The sequence below is a fragment of the Grammomys surdaster genome, unplaced genomic scaffold (assembly GCF_004785775.1).
Source record: "Grammomys surdaster isolate TR1022 unplaced genomic scaffold, NIH_TR_1.0 242, whole genome shotgun sequence".
In the NCBI taxonomy this organism is placed as follows: domain Eukaryota; kingdom Metazoa; phylum Chordata; class Mammalia; order Rodentia; family Muridae; genus Grammomys; species Grammomys surdaster.
The window spans coordinates 4,908,600-4,924,217 of record NW_021604687.1 but is presented as its reverse complement, the minus strand read 5'-3'; the positions used below and the strand labels follow the sequence as shown (position 1 = coordinate 4,924,217).

The 15,618-nt window shown below is 40.0% G+C and overlaps 1 protein-coding gene across 3 annotated transcripts in view; it reads left to right on the top strand.

Annotated features, from left to right (window-relative positions):
* The window catches only part of Fam126a (family with sequence similarity 126 member A), a 111,211-nt gene that overhangs the window by 67,106 nt on the left and 28,487 nt on the right, over nt 1-15,618 (top strand). The window contains exons 11-12 of one of the 3 annotated variants that reach the window (XM_028774631.1): nt 4,012-4,306; nt 5,063-5,169. The exons of 1 other annotated variant lie outside the window; for it this stretch is intronic. In XM_028774631.1, the coding sequence (XP_028630464.1) occupies nt 4,012-4,280 (269 nt within the window). In that variant the 3' untranslated portion in view covers nt 4,281-4,306; nt 5,063-5,169. Of the gene's footprint in view, nt 1-4,011; nt 4,307-5,062; nt 9,372-15,618 lie in introns of those variants that run through there. One more of the 3 variants, XM_028774630.1, reaches the window with a different exon arrangement.

The following is a 15,618-nucleotide window of genomic DNA, read 5'->3' as shown; positions in this document are numbered from 1 at the left end:
AATTTGCCATTGTATGTATAATCATTAAAAGATGGCTTTAAAGAGTTGCTCAGGCACCTTCAACCATTTCTGTACACATATGCATTAGTTGTTAAGTATGTATGTGGCTCTTTGGAGATTAAAGTACTTGTCACAGTTGCTGTCAGGGCTTGGTGACTCCATGGGTTCTGTAACCTGTGGCTTATTATTTCACAAGGAGGTCTCAGTAGCCTCACATCATACCATATTTTAACTCATAAGGAAATTTGGGTACAAAATGTGTAAGTCCTACTAATAGTTATATTCTTCTTAAAATTACCAACCTCTAATAAACAGAACAACCATAAGGCAAGTGAGAACAGAACCTAAGATTATTTCATGGGTGCAGACAGAATAGGTATTTGAGTTTATGAAATTATGTTTGACAGAAATCATAGTTTTCATGATTAGTTTTTGTAATGTTTGTAATTCAGTTCACCTTTTTTCTTTCAAAATTAGAAGAAATGTTTAGGACAAAATTATTTGACTTGCCTTTGAGAACAAAACTGGAATTGTCTATTAAAAGTGTGCATGGCCAAGAATGGTCTGTAACTGTAGCTGCTATAGAGGCTGAAGCAGGAGAATCATAAATTTGAGGCCAGCCTGTGTTATAATAGCAAGATTCTGTCTTAAAATAGACACTCCAACAAAGAAAAACTTAGCTATTCTTAAATTTTAAATTTTTATGAAGTGTGTGTGTGTGTGTGTACACCTATGTACATGTGTGTGGAGGGAAGGGGGAACTTACATGCCATAGTGCACATGTGGAGGTCAGAGGACAATTTGTAGAGTTGGCTTTCCTACCTTTACATAAATTCTGGGTTTCAAGCTCAGGTTTTAGGCTTGCATGGCAAGTGCCTTTGCCTACGGCAGCTTGCTAACCCTAAGTAATCATTCTTTAACTTTCTTCATCTGCAAATATGAAGAATGCTTATGTACATAGATATTGTGTACATAGACATAGGCAATTTTCTTTTTGGATATTTCAATTGTTTTAATTATATGAAGTCAAATGTAAATATTTTATGGGTATAAATTAATCATAATGCCTTTCGCATACATTTTTGAGTTCCAAGGAAAAGCAACTCGTTTGTTATATAACTTATATTTCCCTAAAACATCTTCTATATAATTTTCTTAAAGAAAGGATTGTCTCTCTTTAGTTATATATGCCATTTTTTGATAACATAATGAAAATGAACTAGTTTATAAAAGATTTTTGATGTTACCATTATAATAAACCTACATTTAGAAATGTCTATTTCATTTTTCTGAAACAACAAACTTTTAGGTTTTTTTACACCTAAAAATATTTATTATCTTAAGCTGTATATTACTTGACTGAATAAAAGGAAAAAAGAGAACATTTCCAAGCTTACCTTTTTCATATGTTCTACATTTTCACCTTTATTTATTATCTTATAATAGAGATTTATTGAGTTCATTAAAAAGTACATTTATTAGGGCTCAAGAGATGGCTCAGTGGTTGGGTGCACTGTCTGCTCTTCCAGAGGACTCAGTCCAATTCCCAGCACTCACAAGGAAGCTCACAACCACTTCTAACTCCAGTTCCAGGGGATTAGAAGCCCTTTTCTAGCCCACACAGCACTAGGCACAAAGGAGTGCATGCAAAATACCTGTACATATAGAATAAACACTTTAAAAATTAAAAAAAATCTTTAAAAAAGACACTAACCAGAAATATTGTCTACTAAACTTTTGCATATTAGATATTTAACAGTGGTCAAACAAAACTTAGTCTGTGTAGACTATACAACTAGATAGGCAAGGTAGCTGTAGCTTGTTATAAGTGGTTTTTAAAGAAATATTAGAAAAGAGGGCATAAGAAATATAGGGATACTAAGACTTTTGATGGGATGACAGGGAAGTCTTCATTGAACAGGCTTTGAGGAAGTAAGATGTGCCTTTCAGTTATTGGGGAAACTCAGGAGGCCAGTCCAACCTGCTGGGGAGCAAGAGACATTAAGGGAAGGTTGATGTAATAAATACTTGGGTTATATAATCATGTTTCTTTATTGTCTAATCTTCCTAAGAATAATCTTTTCTTTCTTGATGTGTCCAGAATAACATGTTTTTCTTTTTATAAGTTTACTGAGTACTCAGACATTTCAGTTACCTTTAGAGCAACCAGATGTAATTTAATCAGAGTTTATTGTTGCATTAAATTTCATGATTTTTTTTATCTGCTCAGCCTCTGACCTTTGTCCTGAAGTGACTTAACGGTTCATCTGCTAGCTTTGCTTTATAAATACCCTTCTTCCCATTTCTGTTTCCTTGCAAATTTCCATTGGTGAATCAACATTTTAAACTATTAACTTCCATCAGCATATTTTCACAAATAAAACCAATTAAAAATAATAGCAAACTTGAGTTATACATTCCTCAGGTATTCTTCTAGAGTGTATTTCCTGTGAAGTGGTTTCTACAGTATAAGTGAACAAGTCTTGGCTGCCACCCAACAGTGCCATGGTGACTATGACCTCTGCCATATACTGTGATAAGAACTGATTTGCCCTTACTTTTGAAAATAGCTGTTAGCAACTGGGAATAGGCTTGGTTGGTTCCACACAAAGGAACAGCAGGGTTCTAAGGCTCCACTATCCTCAGCCTGCCTGAGAATGAGGAACTTGGTGTGTGAGGCACCAGCTAAGGAGGAAAAACGTTATTAGCTTAGGATCATGGATGCAAGGCAACAGAAGCTTTGAGGAGATGTGAAGTGTTCCTGTGGCTAGATGGGGTAGTTAGGGCACCGAGGGGAATCCATTTTCAAACTGTGAAGGATGTAGAACAGAGTATTGATTTCTAAACAGCTGCATGCCAGTCACCTGGGAGCTCAAGATGTGTAATCCCAAACTACTTCATCTGTGGATAAATCAGGTTGCTGTGGTGAAAGTGGGCACCTGGAAAGTGCAAGGATGGCCAAGACATGCTGCAAAGCTAGGCCTCCCTGGGTACATGCAGCTTTGGCCTCTGCTCTTTTACTATAGGATGCAGTTTGACAGACTTTAGCACAATTCATAAGGTTTTGATGATTCTCGCTCTGAAAACAAAGTTGTTTTTCTCAACAGACTTGTGTGCTACATTTTAATGAGTATACACTGTTCTTAGTTTTTGTTGTTTTGTCTCATGGAGTCTAAATTTCACCACTGGTCCATTTTTTACATATTTATGTTATTTTTACTACATATTATAGATATTTACCTAAGAACTTTAAAACCTTTTGTATTTAAGGCACAAAATAAAGTTATCTTTACAGATGTTCACTAGCTATGAGTTTTGTTGTCTCAGAATAAGCTGAGAACCAGTTTGCTTTTCCTGTCTACTTTTCATTTTTCCCCATTGTAGTAATGGACTGTTGCAAGCACATCAGAACGCATAGACTCCGTAGGAATCTGAAGAAATGGATGGCTTAATTCTACCTTAAGCATGTTAATGTTACTGATGTTTGAGATTCTGAGTATGTGAGACAAGAAGGGTTGCTAATCACCAAGGCATGATTGAATAAGCAGTTCCTTAATTATCGTGGTTGATTAAGTCAGGCTGGGTGTAAAAAAATAAGATTTGAAGTGTACAAAGGGTACTTTCTAATTGCTTTAGTTATCATTGTTGACAAGAGCCAGAGTTTTTGCCTTTATATTTTGGGGCATTTACCTAAAGTTTACATAAATTTAATTGGTCACAATATTTTTAAAAGGCATTCAGTTTTTGTTTGTAAAAAAATGTGTTTCATATTCCATGTAAGATATGTGTGAAAATACAGAAAGTGAACTGATGCTCATTGGACTTTTAAAGAGCTGTGCTGTCACAGGATCGTAAATGAAGGAAATGACAGCGTCTGTGTTTGACTTAAGTTATACCATTCATTCGATCATCCAGTTTTGTTCTCTTTAGTTTTTTGTTTTGTTTTGTTGTTTTGCATTTTCTTTTGTTTTGTCTTCAGCCATCATTTTGTCTGATCATCTTCAATCCTAGAGCAACCTGAGGGCAGCAGTGCCGCTGCTGAAGCGGGCGTCCTTGTCATCCCTGAGATTAGTGTCACACATGTGTCCGGAGAGAGGACCGGGAATGGGGAAAAAGGCAGAGCGCTAGGAGACATTGACACCCAGCATATGCAGGGTGTGCAGGAAACAGCCACAGACCCTAGAAGTGAGAGCAGAGGCTTGCCCGAACTCAGGAGGCAAAAATCTGTAAGAAAAATGATGGAGGATGGAATGTCCACAGCTGGCAGAGTGCAGTTTTAGCAGACGCTTTGTAGCCGCAGCCCAAGGTACCTTGAGGCAAGGGCACCGTGCATGCTACGTGAGCGACAGTTGCACAGTCACAGACAATTTGCATGTCATCTGATAAAGTGCATGAATTATGCATCATAATTTCTCAATGACCTTTAATCCTCTTCAGAATAATCATCCCCATGTGGTCGCAGGAATTTGTTAGAGAAACTGAGGCAAAAAATTGCTTCTGGAGTAATTTTCTGCTTAAGTTTTGGAACTAAAATGATTTTTCCTTTTCTTAAATATGAAAGGTAATGTATATAGACTGTTAACAAGTTTTGAGCTAGTGATATTTATAGTGTATCTATGTACATATTTTTTTTTAATTCTAAGAGTATCTAGAATGGAGAACACAACCTTCTTAAAAATCTCTTTACATATACTGTTTTAACTTAAGTTTAGTGGTAGGAGCTATGATACAGCAGTCATCACCAGCATTTAATGTCTGACCTTTCTAATTGCTTCTGCTCTTTGCATGCATATAGGAGGACCCTTCATAAAACTGTAGTGTGGGTAGCATACAGCATGCTTGTGGTTTAATATACTCTAAATCACTGTGTATTTGACACATTATAAAATTATTTTAACACATTATAAAATGTTTCAACTTACTCTTTGATTTTTGCTCTGTAATTATTGCTTTAAGAAATTCTGCTAAGATATTGATTGAAATGTAATTGATTTGGTATTACTCTCTTAAAAGTTACTTAAGATACTTAATGTTAATTAATCTTTGTCATTTCTTTGTTTAGGAGATACAGAATTAACAGGTCAAGAAGAACTGATGGACATAACTGAAGTTGACGAGGGATTTTATTCCAGGGCTGCGTCTAGCACCAGCCAGTCGGGTCTATCAAACAGTAGTCACAATTGTAGTAACAAGACAAGTGTAGGGAAGAACCAGAGACGGTCGGGAGGAAGCAAAGCTGGAGCAAAAGAGAGAGAAACTGCAGGGGAATCTTGCAGAGATCACTTTGCTCGCAAACAAACCCAGAGAGCCCAGAGTGAGAACCTTGAGCTTCTCTCTCTAAAGAGACTGACCTTAACCTCCAGCCAGTCCCTGCCCAAGCCCAGCAGCCAAGGCTTGGCTAAGACTGCGGCCACTGTATTTAGTAAATCCTTTGAACAAGTCAGTGGTGTCCCAGTCCCACGTAGCCCTTCTCCTGCCATTGGCTGTGTAGCTGGGGCAGATGCCCATAGATTTTCTGCTTGTAGTCTCCAAGAAGAAAAGCTTATTTATGTGTCAGAAAGGACTGAACTTCCAATGAAGTGTCAAGCGGGCCAGCAGGGGCCTCCTAGTATTAGCATCACTTTGTCTGCAGATTAACTTGTAACTTACTTCTCTCCTGTAACTAGTGAAGCTGGAAGATGGCTTTGCTTCCTTATGAAAGTACTGAGTCCTTCATGCCTAGTCCTGGCATGAGCCTGGTGTCTTCAATTCTGAAGGCTCTCCTTTGACTATGAAGGGAATAATGTTTAGTTTGCAGTAAGCTGACATGTGGTCTTGTTATTTCTTGGGTACTCTTCTCCCCTTGGTTTAAGTTCTTTATACTTTTATTCTCCTTTCCTGTTACTTGTTATTGTTGGTTACATCCTCAGTGAGGTTGTTTTTAATACCTCGTTTTTCAGTGGTTGTGTATTTGCCCTGGGAAATCAAAGAGAATCTCTGTGTGAGAGGACTGGGTTGTCCAGCCCAGGTAGAGGAGCAAGTCCATGAAGCCACACTGCTAAACAGGTGTTGTGAGAAAACAAAGCCCTGAGAGCCGTGGGGATGTCATGTGCTGTGACCACATCATGCTTAGGATGGGGACAGTTTGCTCCACACCACAAGTTGCCTGGCAGGACAGTTGCAAGGGGGAAGCTGGGAGAATTTCTGTTGCAGTCCTTAGAACATTAAACAGCAAAACTGAGATTGCTGGTAGATGACGTTCTGAAGTGTTTGATCTGATTACAGGGGTGAAAGTCCCTTTCGGTTTCTAAAGTGTAACCAGCCATAAAGCCGATGGACTGTGCTGCTCAACTTTGGAAATCCTAGCTAGTTTGTATTTTAGTGGTCACAGCACACATCACAGACGACTTTCTGAAAACCCCTTTAAACTTTGTAGCACAGCTCCCAAGATAACAATATGAAGCGTTTAATAGTGAAATGTCTGTGAATGAAGGAAACTAGTTCATTTTTCATCTAAAATATGATGAAAGAAAATACAGTAGATGTGGACAGAGGACATTTGTGCATTAGCTTAGGGTTGCTTGTGTTTGTTCTTAAATTTAACATAAAAAGAGTGTGCTGCTTGTTTGTGAGCTTCAAGTGTTCTTGTTATAATGTAGAAAGAATTCAGCTACCACCCACTCCTGCCAACTGAGAAATGTGGTAAGGCAGAAGCTAAACTCTGCTGAGATGGACGCCCAGGCTCAGTGCCTGTGGTCTGCTCGGTTGGCTGATGCTCATGTGAGGTGCATGTGCTGTGGTACTAACTGGGACTGAGAGGAGCAGGTCAGTGGGGAGGCCTAGGATGCTGTCTGCTTCTTGGCTTCATTGACTTAGCACACCAAGGCCTCCTTACTTGTGGTCCCTCACTATGCCCACAGAACATACTAGTGTACCCTCTCAAACCCTCTGGGTCTAGCTCATGTAGATGAGAAAACTCCACATGTTGCAAAGTGCAAAGCATTTACACTTGAGTTTTAAATGCTTACCTCCTAGTTTAAACCTGATTATCCAAGGCCGGTGCTTTTTTAGCGTAAATGAGTTAACATTTTAGTTTCAGTAACAGAATGAGCTGCTGGCTTAAATTGTCCTCAACAATTTTAAGGTAACTAGACAGTAAAATTGATAATTGAAATAATTTAATAGTAATCTTGTATATAGTTAAAATGTTTGTAAAATGTCACTGTGAATTTCCTGTTGTCTTTTTGTAACTCCTTAAGAATTTTTCTTAACCATAGTTACTAACAGTGTTGATATTATTAAGAAGAAATTTAAAAGATTGTCCTTAGGCAGGTTGAAGTGCTTGCTTAAGCATAGAGTAAGTTTAAAGAAACAAGAGATCAGAATAATATTCAGCTACCATATTGAAACCTCATTTTGATATTGTTGTAGACATTTGCTACTTGTGTGGTCCAAAGACCATTGGTGTCACCTGGTATCTTAATAAAACTTCAAAATTTCAGGGGCAGACCTAGAAAATCAAAGCTGGCATTTTAACAAGGTCCCCAGTGACACTCCTGTACATTCGTCTTTGTGAAGACAGTTTCAAAGTGCTAACTACTTGTCTAATATATAGGCTCCTCAGTGTTCTCACAGTTCTCAAGCACAGGTATTAGATACTAGATCGTCATAATTGTCATATTTTTTGATAACCAAGTAGCTTTTAAATAACATTGACATGTGACTTCTTAGAGGCTCTCATTTTAAGTTCCCACTTTTCACTTGTTTCTGTATAAAAATGTAGCATCTTCTGCTTTGCTTGCTGGTCATAAATGAACCCAGAGCTTCAGATGCTGCAGGTTTTAAGTAGGAAAGCCCCCCTTTGTACTTGAGTTGTTATGAGTACAGCACATTTGCACATATGTTCATTCTCTCTTACAAAATCAGTAACAGCTTATACAGTGGAATGAGTCTGAAGTTTTGTTCCAAATGATTTACACCAATTGATTTTCTGGAGTGTGGAGTTATGTGAACAATAAAATTCTTTTATACTACTTTTGATACTATTTCAAGTAAGGATTGTGTACATCGGAGGCTTTCATACCAGCTGTCAAAGCCGGATGCTATTCACTGTGGCAACAGTTGTTCTAGTCACTCCTACTTATCTTTCAAATGTGAGAAGTTGTGTGGCTTTGTATTTGAGTTTCTGTAAAGATGCTGATAGTATAAGCATCTCATGGACCCAGGAGAATAGCTTTTACCAAGAGGATTCCACACAAAACTGGGGTCTGGCACCCCATAGTTAGATCTAGATAGAGGTTCTTGAATTGACCCAACCCTCGCACTCCTGTGAAGCTGTGCCTGGCATGAACCTCTCTCTGCAATCCAAGTGAAGAGAAGAGAGAAGCAGAGTGTAGACTCTTCCAAGGATCCCACTGCTCAGGTGCTACCCTTCCTCTTCTGGGAGCCTCTGGAAAGCACCTTGGAATGGCAGGGATACTGCCTGAACTCTTTAAGTCCATCTCTGTAGCACTGAAGAGCAGGAATCACAGAACAACTTGTTTGTTTTGAAAAGGTAGTGTTTCATTGCCCTTTCAATTGCAAACCAACAACTCTGCAGATATCACTCAGTTGTAAAAAGTTGAATTAAAGGGAAATAAATCAAAATAGATTTAAAAATTCCAGTTTAGAGGGATTTTTGCCTATTTTGAAGTATCATAGTTAAAATGTTGAATGGTAAATTGTGGAGGAAAATACACACTCTAAAACATGATTTTAAGCCAAGAGTTAGACTGAGGCAGCTTGACGTCTACTTCTGTAGGCACATTGACCTCCACAGAGGAAAGCGCGCCAAGGAAGCACAAGTGTTGTAACTGAGAAATACTGAAACACAAAATGTTGGTACCGAGGCATTGTAGGTAGAAAGTAGTGTACAATAGTGTCTTCCCAGCCCAAGTGAAAGGCTAAAACCCCAGTCCTTTAGTGAGCACGAGTTTACACTTGCACGTTTGCTGCTGAATGCTGGTACAGTGGGCAATCGAGATGTGTGCTTTTATACTGCTCAAGTCTTCTCCAGAAAGCACTCATGGGCTACCTTCTGGACTTTGTAACTTGCACATATCCAAGAAGACTGAGTGTGAACAATTTGAAGATGTTTTATGTTTTGTAGTAGAGTACTAGTGGACATGGGCCTCAATTGTTGTATTTTCTGGCCCCCAAACTGTCTCTCTCATTGGAACTGACCGTTTGCCTCTGACCTTTGCTTCTGATCATGTGATAATGCTAAACTCTTCTCACAAATACACTTGTCACTGTATGCCTAGCATTTACATTCCTAAGAATAAACTTTGGATATTTTTATGTGCTCTTTATGTTTTTAAAGTATGAAATAAACTGGAGTTGAGTTCTTTGAAGTTTTGTACATTTGTATAAATGTTCTCCATATGTAGTACTTTATACATCAAAAGTTTCCTCTTGTTTTATTGAAATAAAAACTAAAAAAAAAGGTGTTTTTCTAGATCATTTTATTTACTAAAAACTGTTATAAAAATTTGTGATCTTCGCAGTGGGGCACAAGAAAGTAAGCTGTGTGGACAGAGCCACAGGGAGCTGTTGGGGTTGGCCCGTTGATACCCTCACTCCTGGCTTTACACCTCAGGATGAGGAACTGGACAACCTCACTAGTGTCCATCTAAAGCTGAGCTCCAAGGGCCTTGACCTGGTGGCTGATTTGTTATACCAAAAGCATGGGCAAAGTGGACAAGCATGAGCACAAGCCTTCAATGCAGGGGCATGGAGACAGGGAACAAGTTGGGTTGCGGCTAGTTTCCTGACAGTGGGATACATCACAGTATTTTATTTCTTGGCTACAGTAGGCCACAGTGCCATTCCTGATCTGCATATGTTTACTGGAACCAACTCCATTAGAAAGGAACTGTTCTAGCGTGCAGTTGGGTGTGTATGTGTGCGAATAATCCCAACTAAGGATCTAAGGAGTATGTTAGGAAATATTTTCTGAGCTACTCTTCGAAGACGACTTGTAGAAGCCAGCACCGATTATTACGATGCCTGTGAAATCTGCACTCGTAGTGACTGCAGAGTCTCTGGCACATAGCTGGCTCCCCTAGTACAGTCTGACTGTTAATATCTGCATGCACATTTTATAATCATTAATCAGGACTATAATTTCTCTTGGATTATTACTGTAGGCCTTATATAGAGGTTGATTTGTGACTTAAGCATTCAAAACAATGTTTAAAAGGAAATAGCACCCCGTTTTACAAAAGAGGAAACTGAAATGCTCAGGGAGTGGGTGCCCAGGCTTGCCAAATGCTGGGGATCGTGCCCTGAACATAGGCCGTACAACTCTTTCTTTGTTGTCAATTAGTCAAATAGGATCCTAAGTACCGTCAAATGAACATGTATTTCAAATTCATTTATTCCATCTCATAAGGTTAAAATTTAAAATACAATTCTCATGAAACTAAATGATGCTACTATGTTTTTGTAGAATATGAGATAATTGTATTTCATTGGTAACCAGAATGCTAGTTATTGCTATATTAAAAGTATGTTCACTTAAATTGAAATGAATAGTTCTTTAGTTTTTTTCAGATTGATAGATAGGAACTAGTATTTGCATTTATCTGGAGAAACCATTAGTGTCTGAGACAATTGGTGGGAAAGTAGATTGCTACAAATGAATTAGTGAGCAACTGAGTGGAATCTTTACCCATGTATTCTGACGCAGTATCTCTTCTACTCTTTTTTGCATTATATTTACCCAAATGAATATACATTAAAATGCAAGGTATTCATTGTAGCATTGTTTATAAATGTCTTGATTAGTCCATATACTGGAACATGACATACTCATTAGAATACAAATTTGTATATGTTGGATATATCGAAAGCCCATTTAATTATGTTGAGTAGCTAATGTGTGTGCATATTCTATATACATAGTTTACATGCATTAATACAAAGGAAGAAATTTTATCTCAGAATGTCTAAAGACAGGCTTGGGACTCAAGAAATAGCTCAGCAGTTAAGAGTGTGTGCTGCCGTGCTATAGGGCCTGAGTCTGATTCCCAACACCTACATCTGTAGCTCAACCAGCTCCAGTTCCAAGGGATCTAATGTCCTCTTTTGACCTCTGAGGAGGTCAAAGGGCAATGCTCAGGGGTTGATTCTCTTCCACCATGTGAGTCCTAGGATTGAATTTGGGTCAGATTTAGCTTCACATGCCTTTGCCCATTCATATCTCACTGGCCCAACAAAAAGTTCTAAAAACAACTTCTCCCCTGGGGATGCTGGCTAGTGCTAGAAGAAACGCTTAAGATATAAGCTTACTGTTGCTCTCCTTATTGATCCAGGAACCTAAAGATTGGATGACAGTGCTGCCAAGTCATGAGAGATACCTGAGAAAATGCTTGTGCCTTAGGTTAGGTCAGCGGTTCTCAACCTGTGAGTAATTTATCAGATATCCTGTATATCAGATATTTACATTATGATTATAAAAGTAGCAGAATTATAGTTATGAAATAGCAACAAAGGAATTTTAAGGTTGGGGTCGCCATAGCATGATTAGCTGTTTCAAAGGGTCGCAGCATGGGCCATCTCTATAGAGAGATGGCTAAGTGGTTGAGAACACTGGCTGTTCTTCCATAGGTCCTGAGTTCAGTTCCCAACAACCATATGGTGGCTCACAACCATCTGTCATAGGATCCAGTGTCCTCTTCTGGTGTGTCTAAAGACAGGGTACTTGCACATGCGAAATTTTTAAAATATAAATAAATCTTTAAAAAGTTGGGAGGGGTTCATTAGGAAGGTTGAGAATCACTAACTTAGGGCCTTAAACATCTCTACCACAGGAGTAAACCTGAAGTAAAGTTAAAACTCTCCCACAGACACATAGAGAACTTAGGAAGCCTTCACTCATCCCATTCCCAGGGGAGGTGTGTGTTTCTGTCTAGCACTTGGGAGGTTGAGACAGGAAGGCATTGAGTTCACAATCAGCAACGTCTGCATACATAGCAAGACTGTCTCAGTCCCCTCCCCAGATCATCTCAATTTCTGAAACTATGTTCTGATACTCCTCTAACGACTGCTAAAACACATCAACTCCAGAGGATCAAGCAGTTCATCATCATGTACAGGTTTGCAATTTCTCAAAAACAATGTTTAGCAGGAAGGAGAAACAACCCAAGGTTTTATAGCAATGTGACACTCAGAAAAATAACACTGTATAAAATTACTTGAAACCCAAGTTTGAAGCCATTGAACTTTTAAGATAGGCTTTGGTTCTGGTCTGGAAACAGCTTTCTAAAATACTCCTGCCTTCCCTACTGTGCAAACTGTTTATACTCAGCCATGCAGTTTATGCTGAATGCCTTCTTTGGGCATTCAGTACAGACCCTTTAAGGAAGCACACAAGACATAACATGAGCTTTGGACAATAAGTGGCTAATAAGCATCCCTTGCTGGGTATGGTACTGGCTAAATCAAGCATACAGGTGTGGAAAGGAACCTTGGCCCTTGTTTCCTCTGGATCTCACCCTGTGCATCCCTTTGTTGTTCCCTTTACTGACCTTGCTCTCTGTTGTTTTGCTGTAAAAACTAACCATGAGCACCACTGTAAGCTGAGCCCTTGGAACCCTTTTGTGAAATGTGAGGGTCTGCCAGTACAGAGGATAGTCTGAGGAAGGGGCACATATTTCACAGCTTCTTCTTACATTTGGAATTTTCTGGGGTTGGGGCACAAACTAGGGCAAAGGGCCCATGAAGAGTCAGTGTGAAGTATCAGAGAAGCAAGCATACTATGGCAACATCACAAAGACGTAAAAGCAAAGGAAAAGCCATCAAACCAGCTGGTACTTGAGAGAGCCAAGATTCCAGGAAGGGGAAGACTCAGAAGCTGGCCTTGGTGGCTGTCCCTTTGAGAAGCTGTCCCTTGAAGTGGCTGTCCCCTCGTATGGATGTGTTGCTGTATTCCTCAACTGCTCAGAGCAGAAAGACTGATGGAAGAGGAGAGAGAAATAGAGAGATACAGAGGCAGAGAGGTTGAAAGCCAGGCTGCTGATACTGAATGGCCAAAAAGGAAAAAGTCTGTATTTAAAGACCCCTCAAGAGGAAAAAACAAGTGTATATCTCAGAGGCTCACTTACACTCAGAGCTGGGATGGAGCATGGTGCTAAGGCACAGGTTCAGCATGTGCAAAGCCCTGGGTTTGATCTGCAGCACCAGAAGACTACAACAAAGCCACAGAAAAACCTTGAACACCAAAGAGCTTTACCCTAGAAACTGAGGGTCAGAGTAAATTAAGCCTTATAAAGTTGCAACCTGGATCAAGTCAACTGAATTATTGTTTAGACTAATGTAGTCTACACATCCCCACTCTCTTCTCACTAGGACATACCATGATTCCTCTTTGTAAAATGTGTCATACACAATTCCAGAATTATATGAGAATTAGAAATCCTGAGAATCACTGAGTTGACAACAGAGTTAAAATGGATTCACAAAGCCAGATGTGGTGGAGTATACCTGTAATCCCAGAATTTAGGAAGTTGAGGCAAAAGAATCAGGAGTTCCAGGCCAGTCTGGACTGCATGGCAAGGTCCAGGCTACTCTGGGCTTTACAGTCAAGCCCTGTCTCAAATCCAAAAAGAAACTGATCCACAGATGACCCAGCTGTTTGTGTTGCAAGATTTGGGTGACATCACATGGAGAATTTTAGGAGAGTATATTTTCCAAATATTTTTTTAAAGCATATGGGGGCTAGAGATGTCTCAGTGGCTAAGAGTATGCATTGCTTTTGCAGAAGATTGGAGTTCAGTTCCCTGCACCTACATTAAGAGACTCACAACCACCTGCAGCTCTAGCGCTGGGAGATCCAATGCTCTCTTCTGGCCTCCGCAGATACCTACAGATACAGGTGTGCATGCACACACATGTGCACATGCACACACACACAGTCACATGTATGCACACACACATATACATACACCTTAAGAATATAGTAAGTCAGCCGGGCGGTGGTGGCGCACGCCTTTAATCCCAGCACTTGGGAGGCAGAGGCAGGCGGATTTCTGAGTTCGAGGCCAGCCTGGTCTACAGAGTGAGTTCCAGGACAGCCAGAACTACACAGAGAAACCCTGTCTCGAAAAACCAAAAAAAAAAAAAAAAAAAGAATATAGTAAGTCATTTGGAGCAAGGCATGTTGCTGCACATCTGTGATCCCAGCACTCAAGAGGATATAGAGTTGAGGTGGACTGAGGTGGACTGTGCTACACAGTGAATTCCATCCATATTGACTGCTAAACAGTGAATATTGGTAAAGGTCTGGAAGGCAGAAAGGGGCTATTAGAGTAATGGAGGGGTACAGCAGAACACATGACGGATGAGAAGGCGGGCAGAAGGGTCTAAGCAGGGAAAGGTGAGGGGATAGAAAGGAGGGAGAGGTAACTGAAAGTAAGAATCTGTGGGAAAGTTATACACAAACCTGCTATTTTATGTCTATTAAAAAATATAAAGACAAAAAGTTGGGTCCATAGGTAAGCCGATAAGCCATTAATGTTATCAGAGATGGACTTAAAACTGATTAATGAGTGGTGAGGACCAGAATTGTGTGTGTGTGTGTGTGCGCGCGCGCGCGCGCGCGCGTGCATGCGTGCATGTTCATATGTAGCATGTGTGCTGTGGAGGCCCAGAGGTTGACCTCAGGTATCTCTTATTGCTCTCTAACTCATTCAACTTATGTTTTGAAGCAGAGGCTCTCACTGAACCTAGAGCTCACCAATTGGCTAGACTAACTAGCCAGCACCTCACACCAAAAAATGTGTACGGGAAAGGCTGACAGAGTGGTGGAGAGAAAGCTGCAAGTCTGTGGCAGCTTTCAATAGCTCACTCAGTGGTGGCTATACTAAGGTCATAGGAGACCAGTGTGCATTCCAGAGGTCAGAAGGTCTAGCTTTAGTCCCTGGGGGGGGGGGTGTTGTGACAGGTCACAAACTCTTTGGCTTAAAACAACACAGCCTATGTTCTCACAGAAGCTCTTACAGCCTGGGATCTAAATGGGTTGAGGCCCATGTACCTGCAGAAGGTTCTAAAAGTCTTGACACCTAGTGGCTCCCTCGGGCATTGGCTTATGGCTCTTCCCATGGTCATGTGTGGCTCTCCAGGGCTCCTTTGTTTGGCATCACTAAGCACTGCAGTTGTCAATGCTTAAGCTTGCTGTCTGTGCGACATTTCTTTTTTTTTCTTTTTTTTTTTTTTTTTTTTGGTTTTTCGAGACAGGGTTTCTCTGTGTAGCCCTGGCTGTCCTGGAACTCACTCAGTAGACCAGGATGGCCTCAAACTTAGAAATCCGCCCACCTCTGCCTCCCAAGTGCTGGGATTAAAGGCATGCGCCACCACCACCCGGCTCTTGTGCAACATTTCTTTTCCTACACTTTTGCTTTCAACTTGATTGTTTTGTCTTTGCATCTGAAATGTGTAGTGCATCAAGATCACGTAGTTGTATGTTACATTTCTAGTCTGCTAGTCTCTGCCTCTGGTAAATTAGTAATTTATATTTAATGTTGTTATTGATGCTGATGGGCTCACCATTGGCAGCCTGAATCTCTACCTCTATGTCTTTTTTGTTTAATTTGTCCCTTG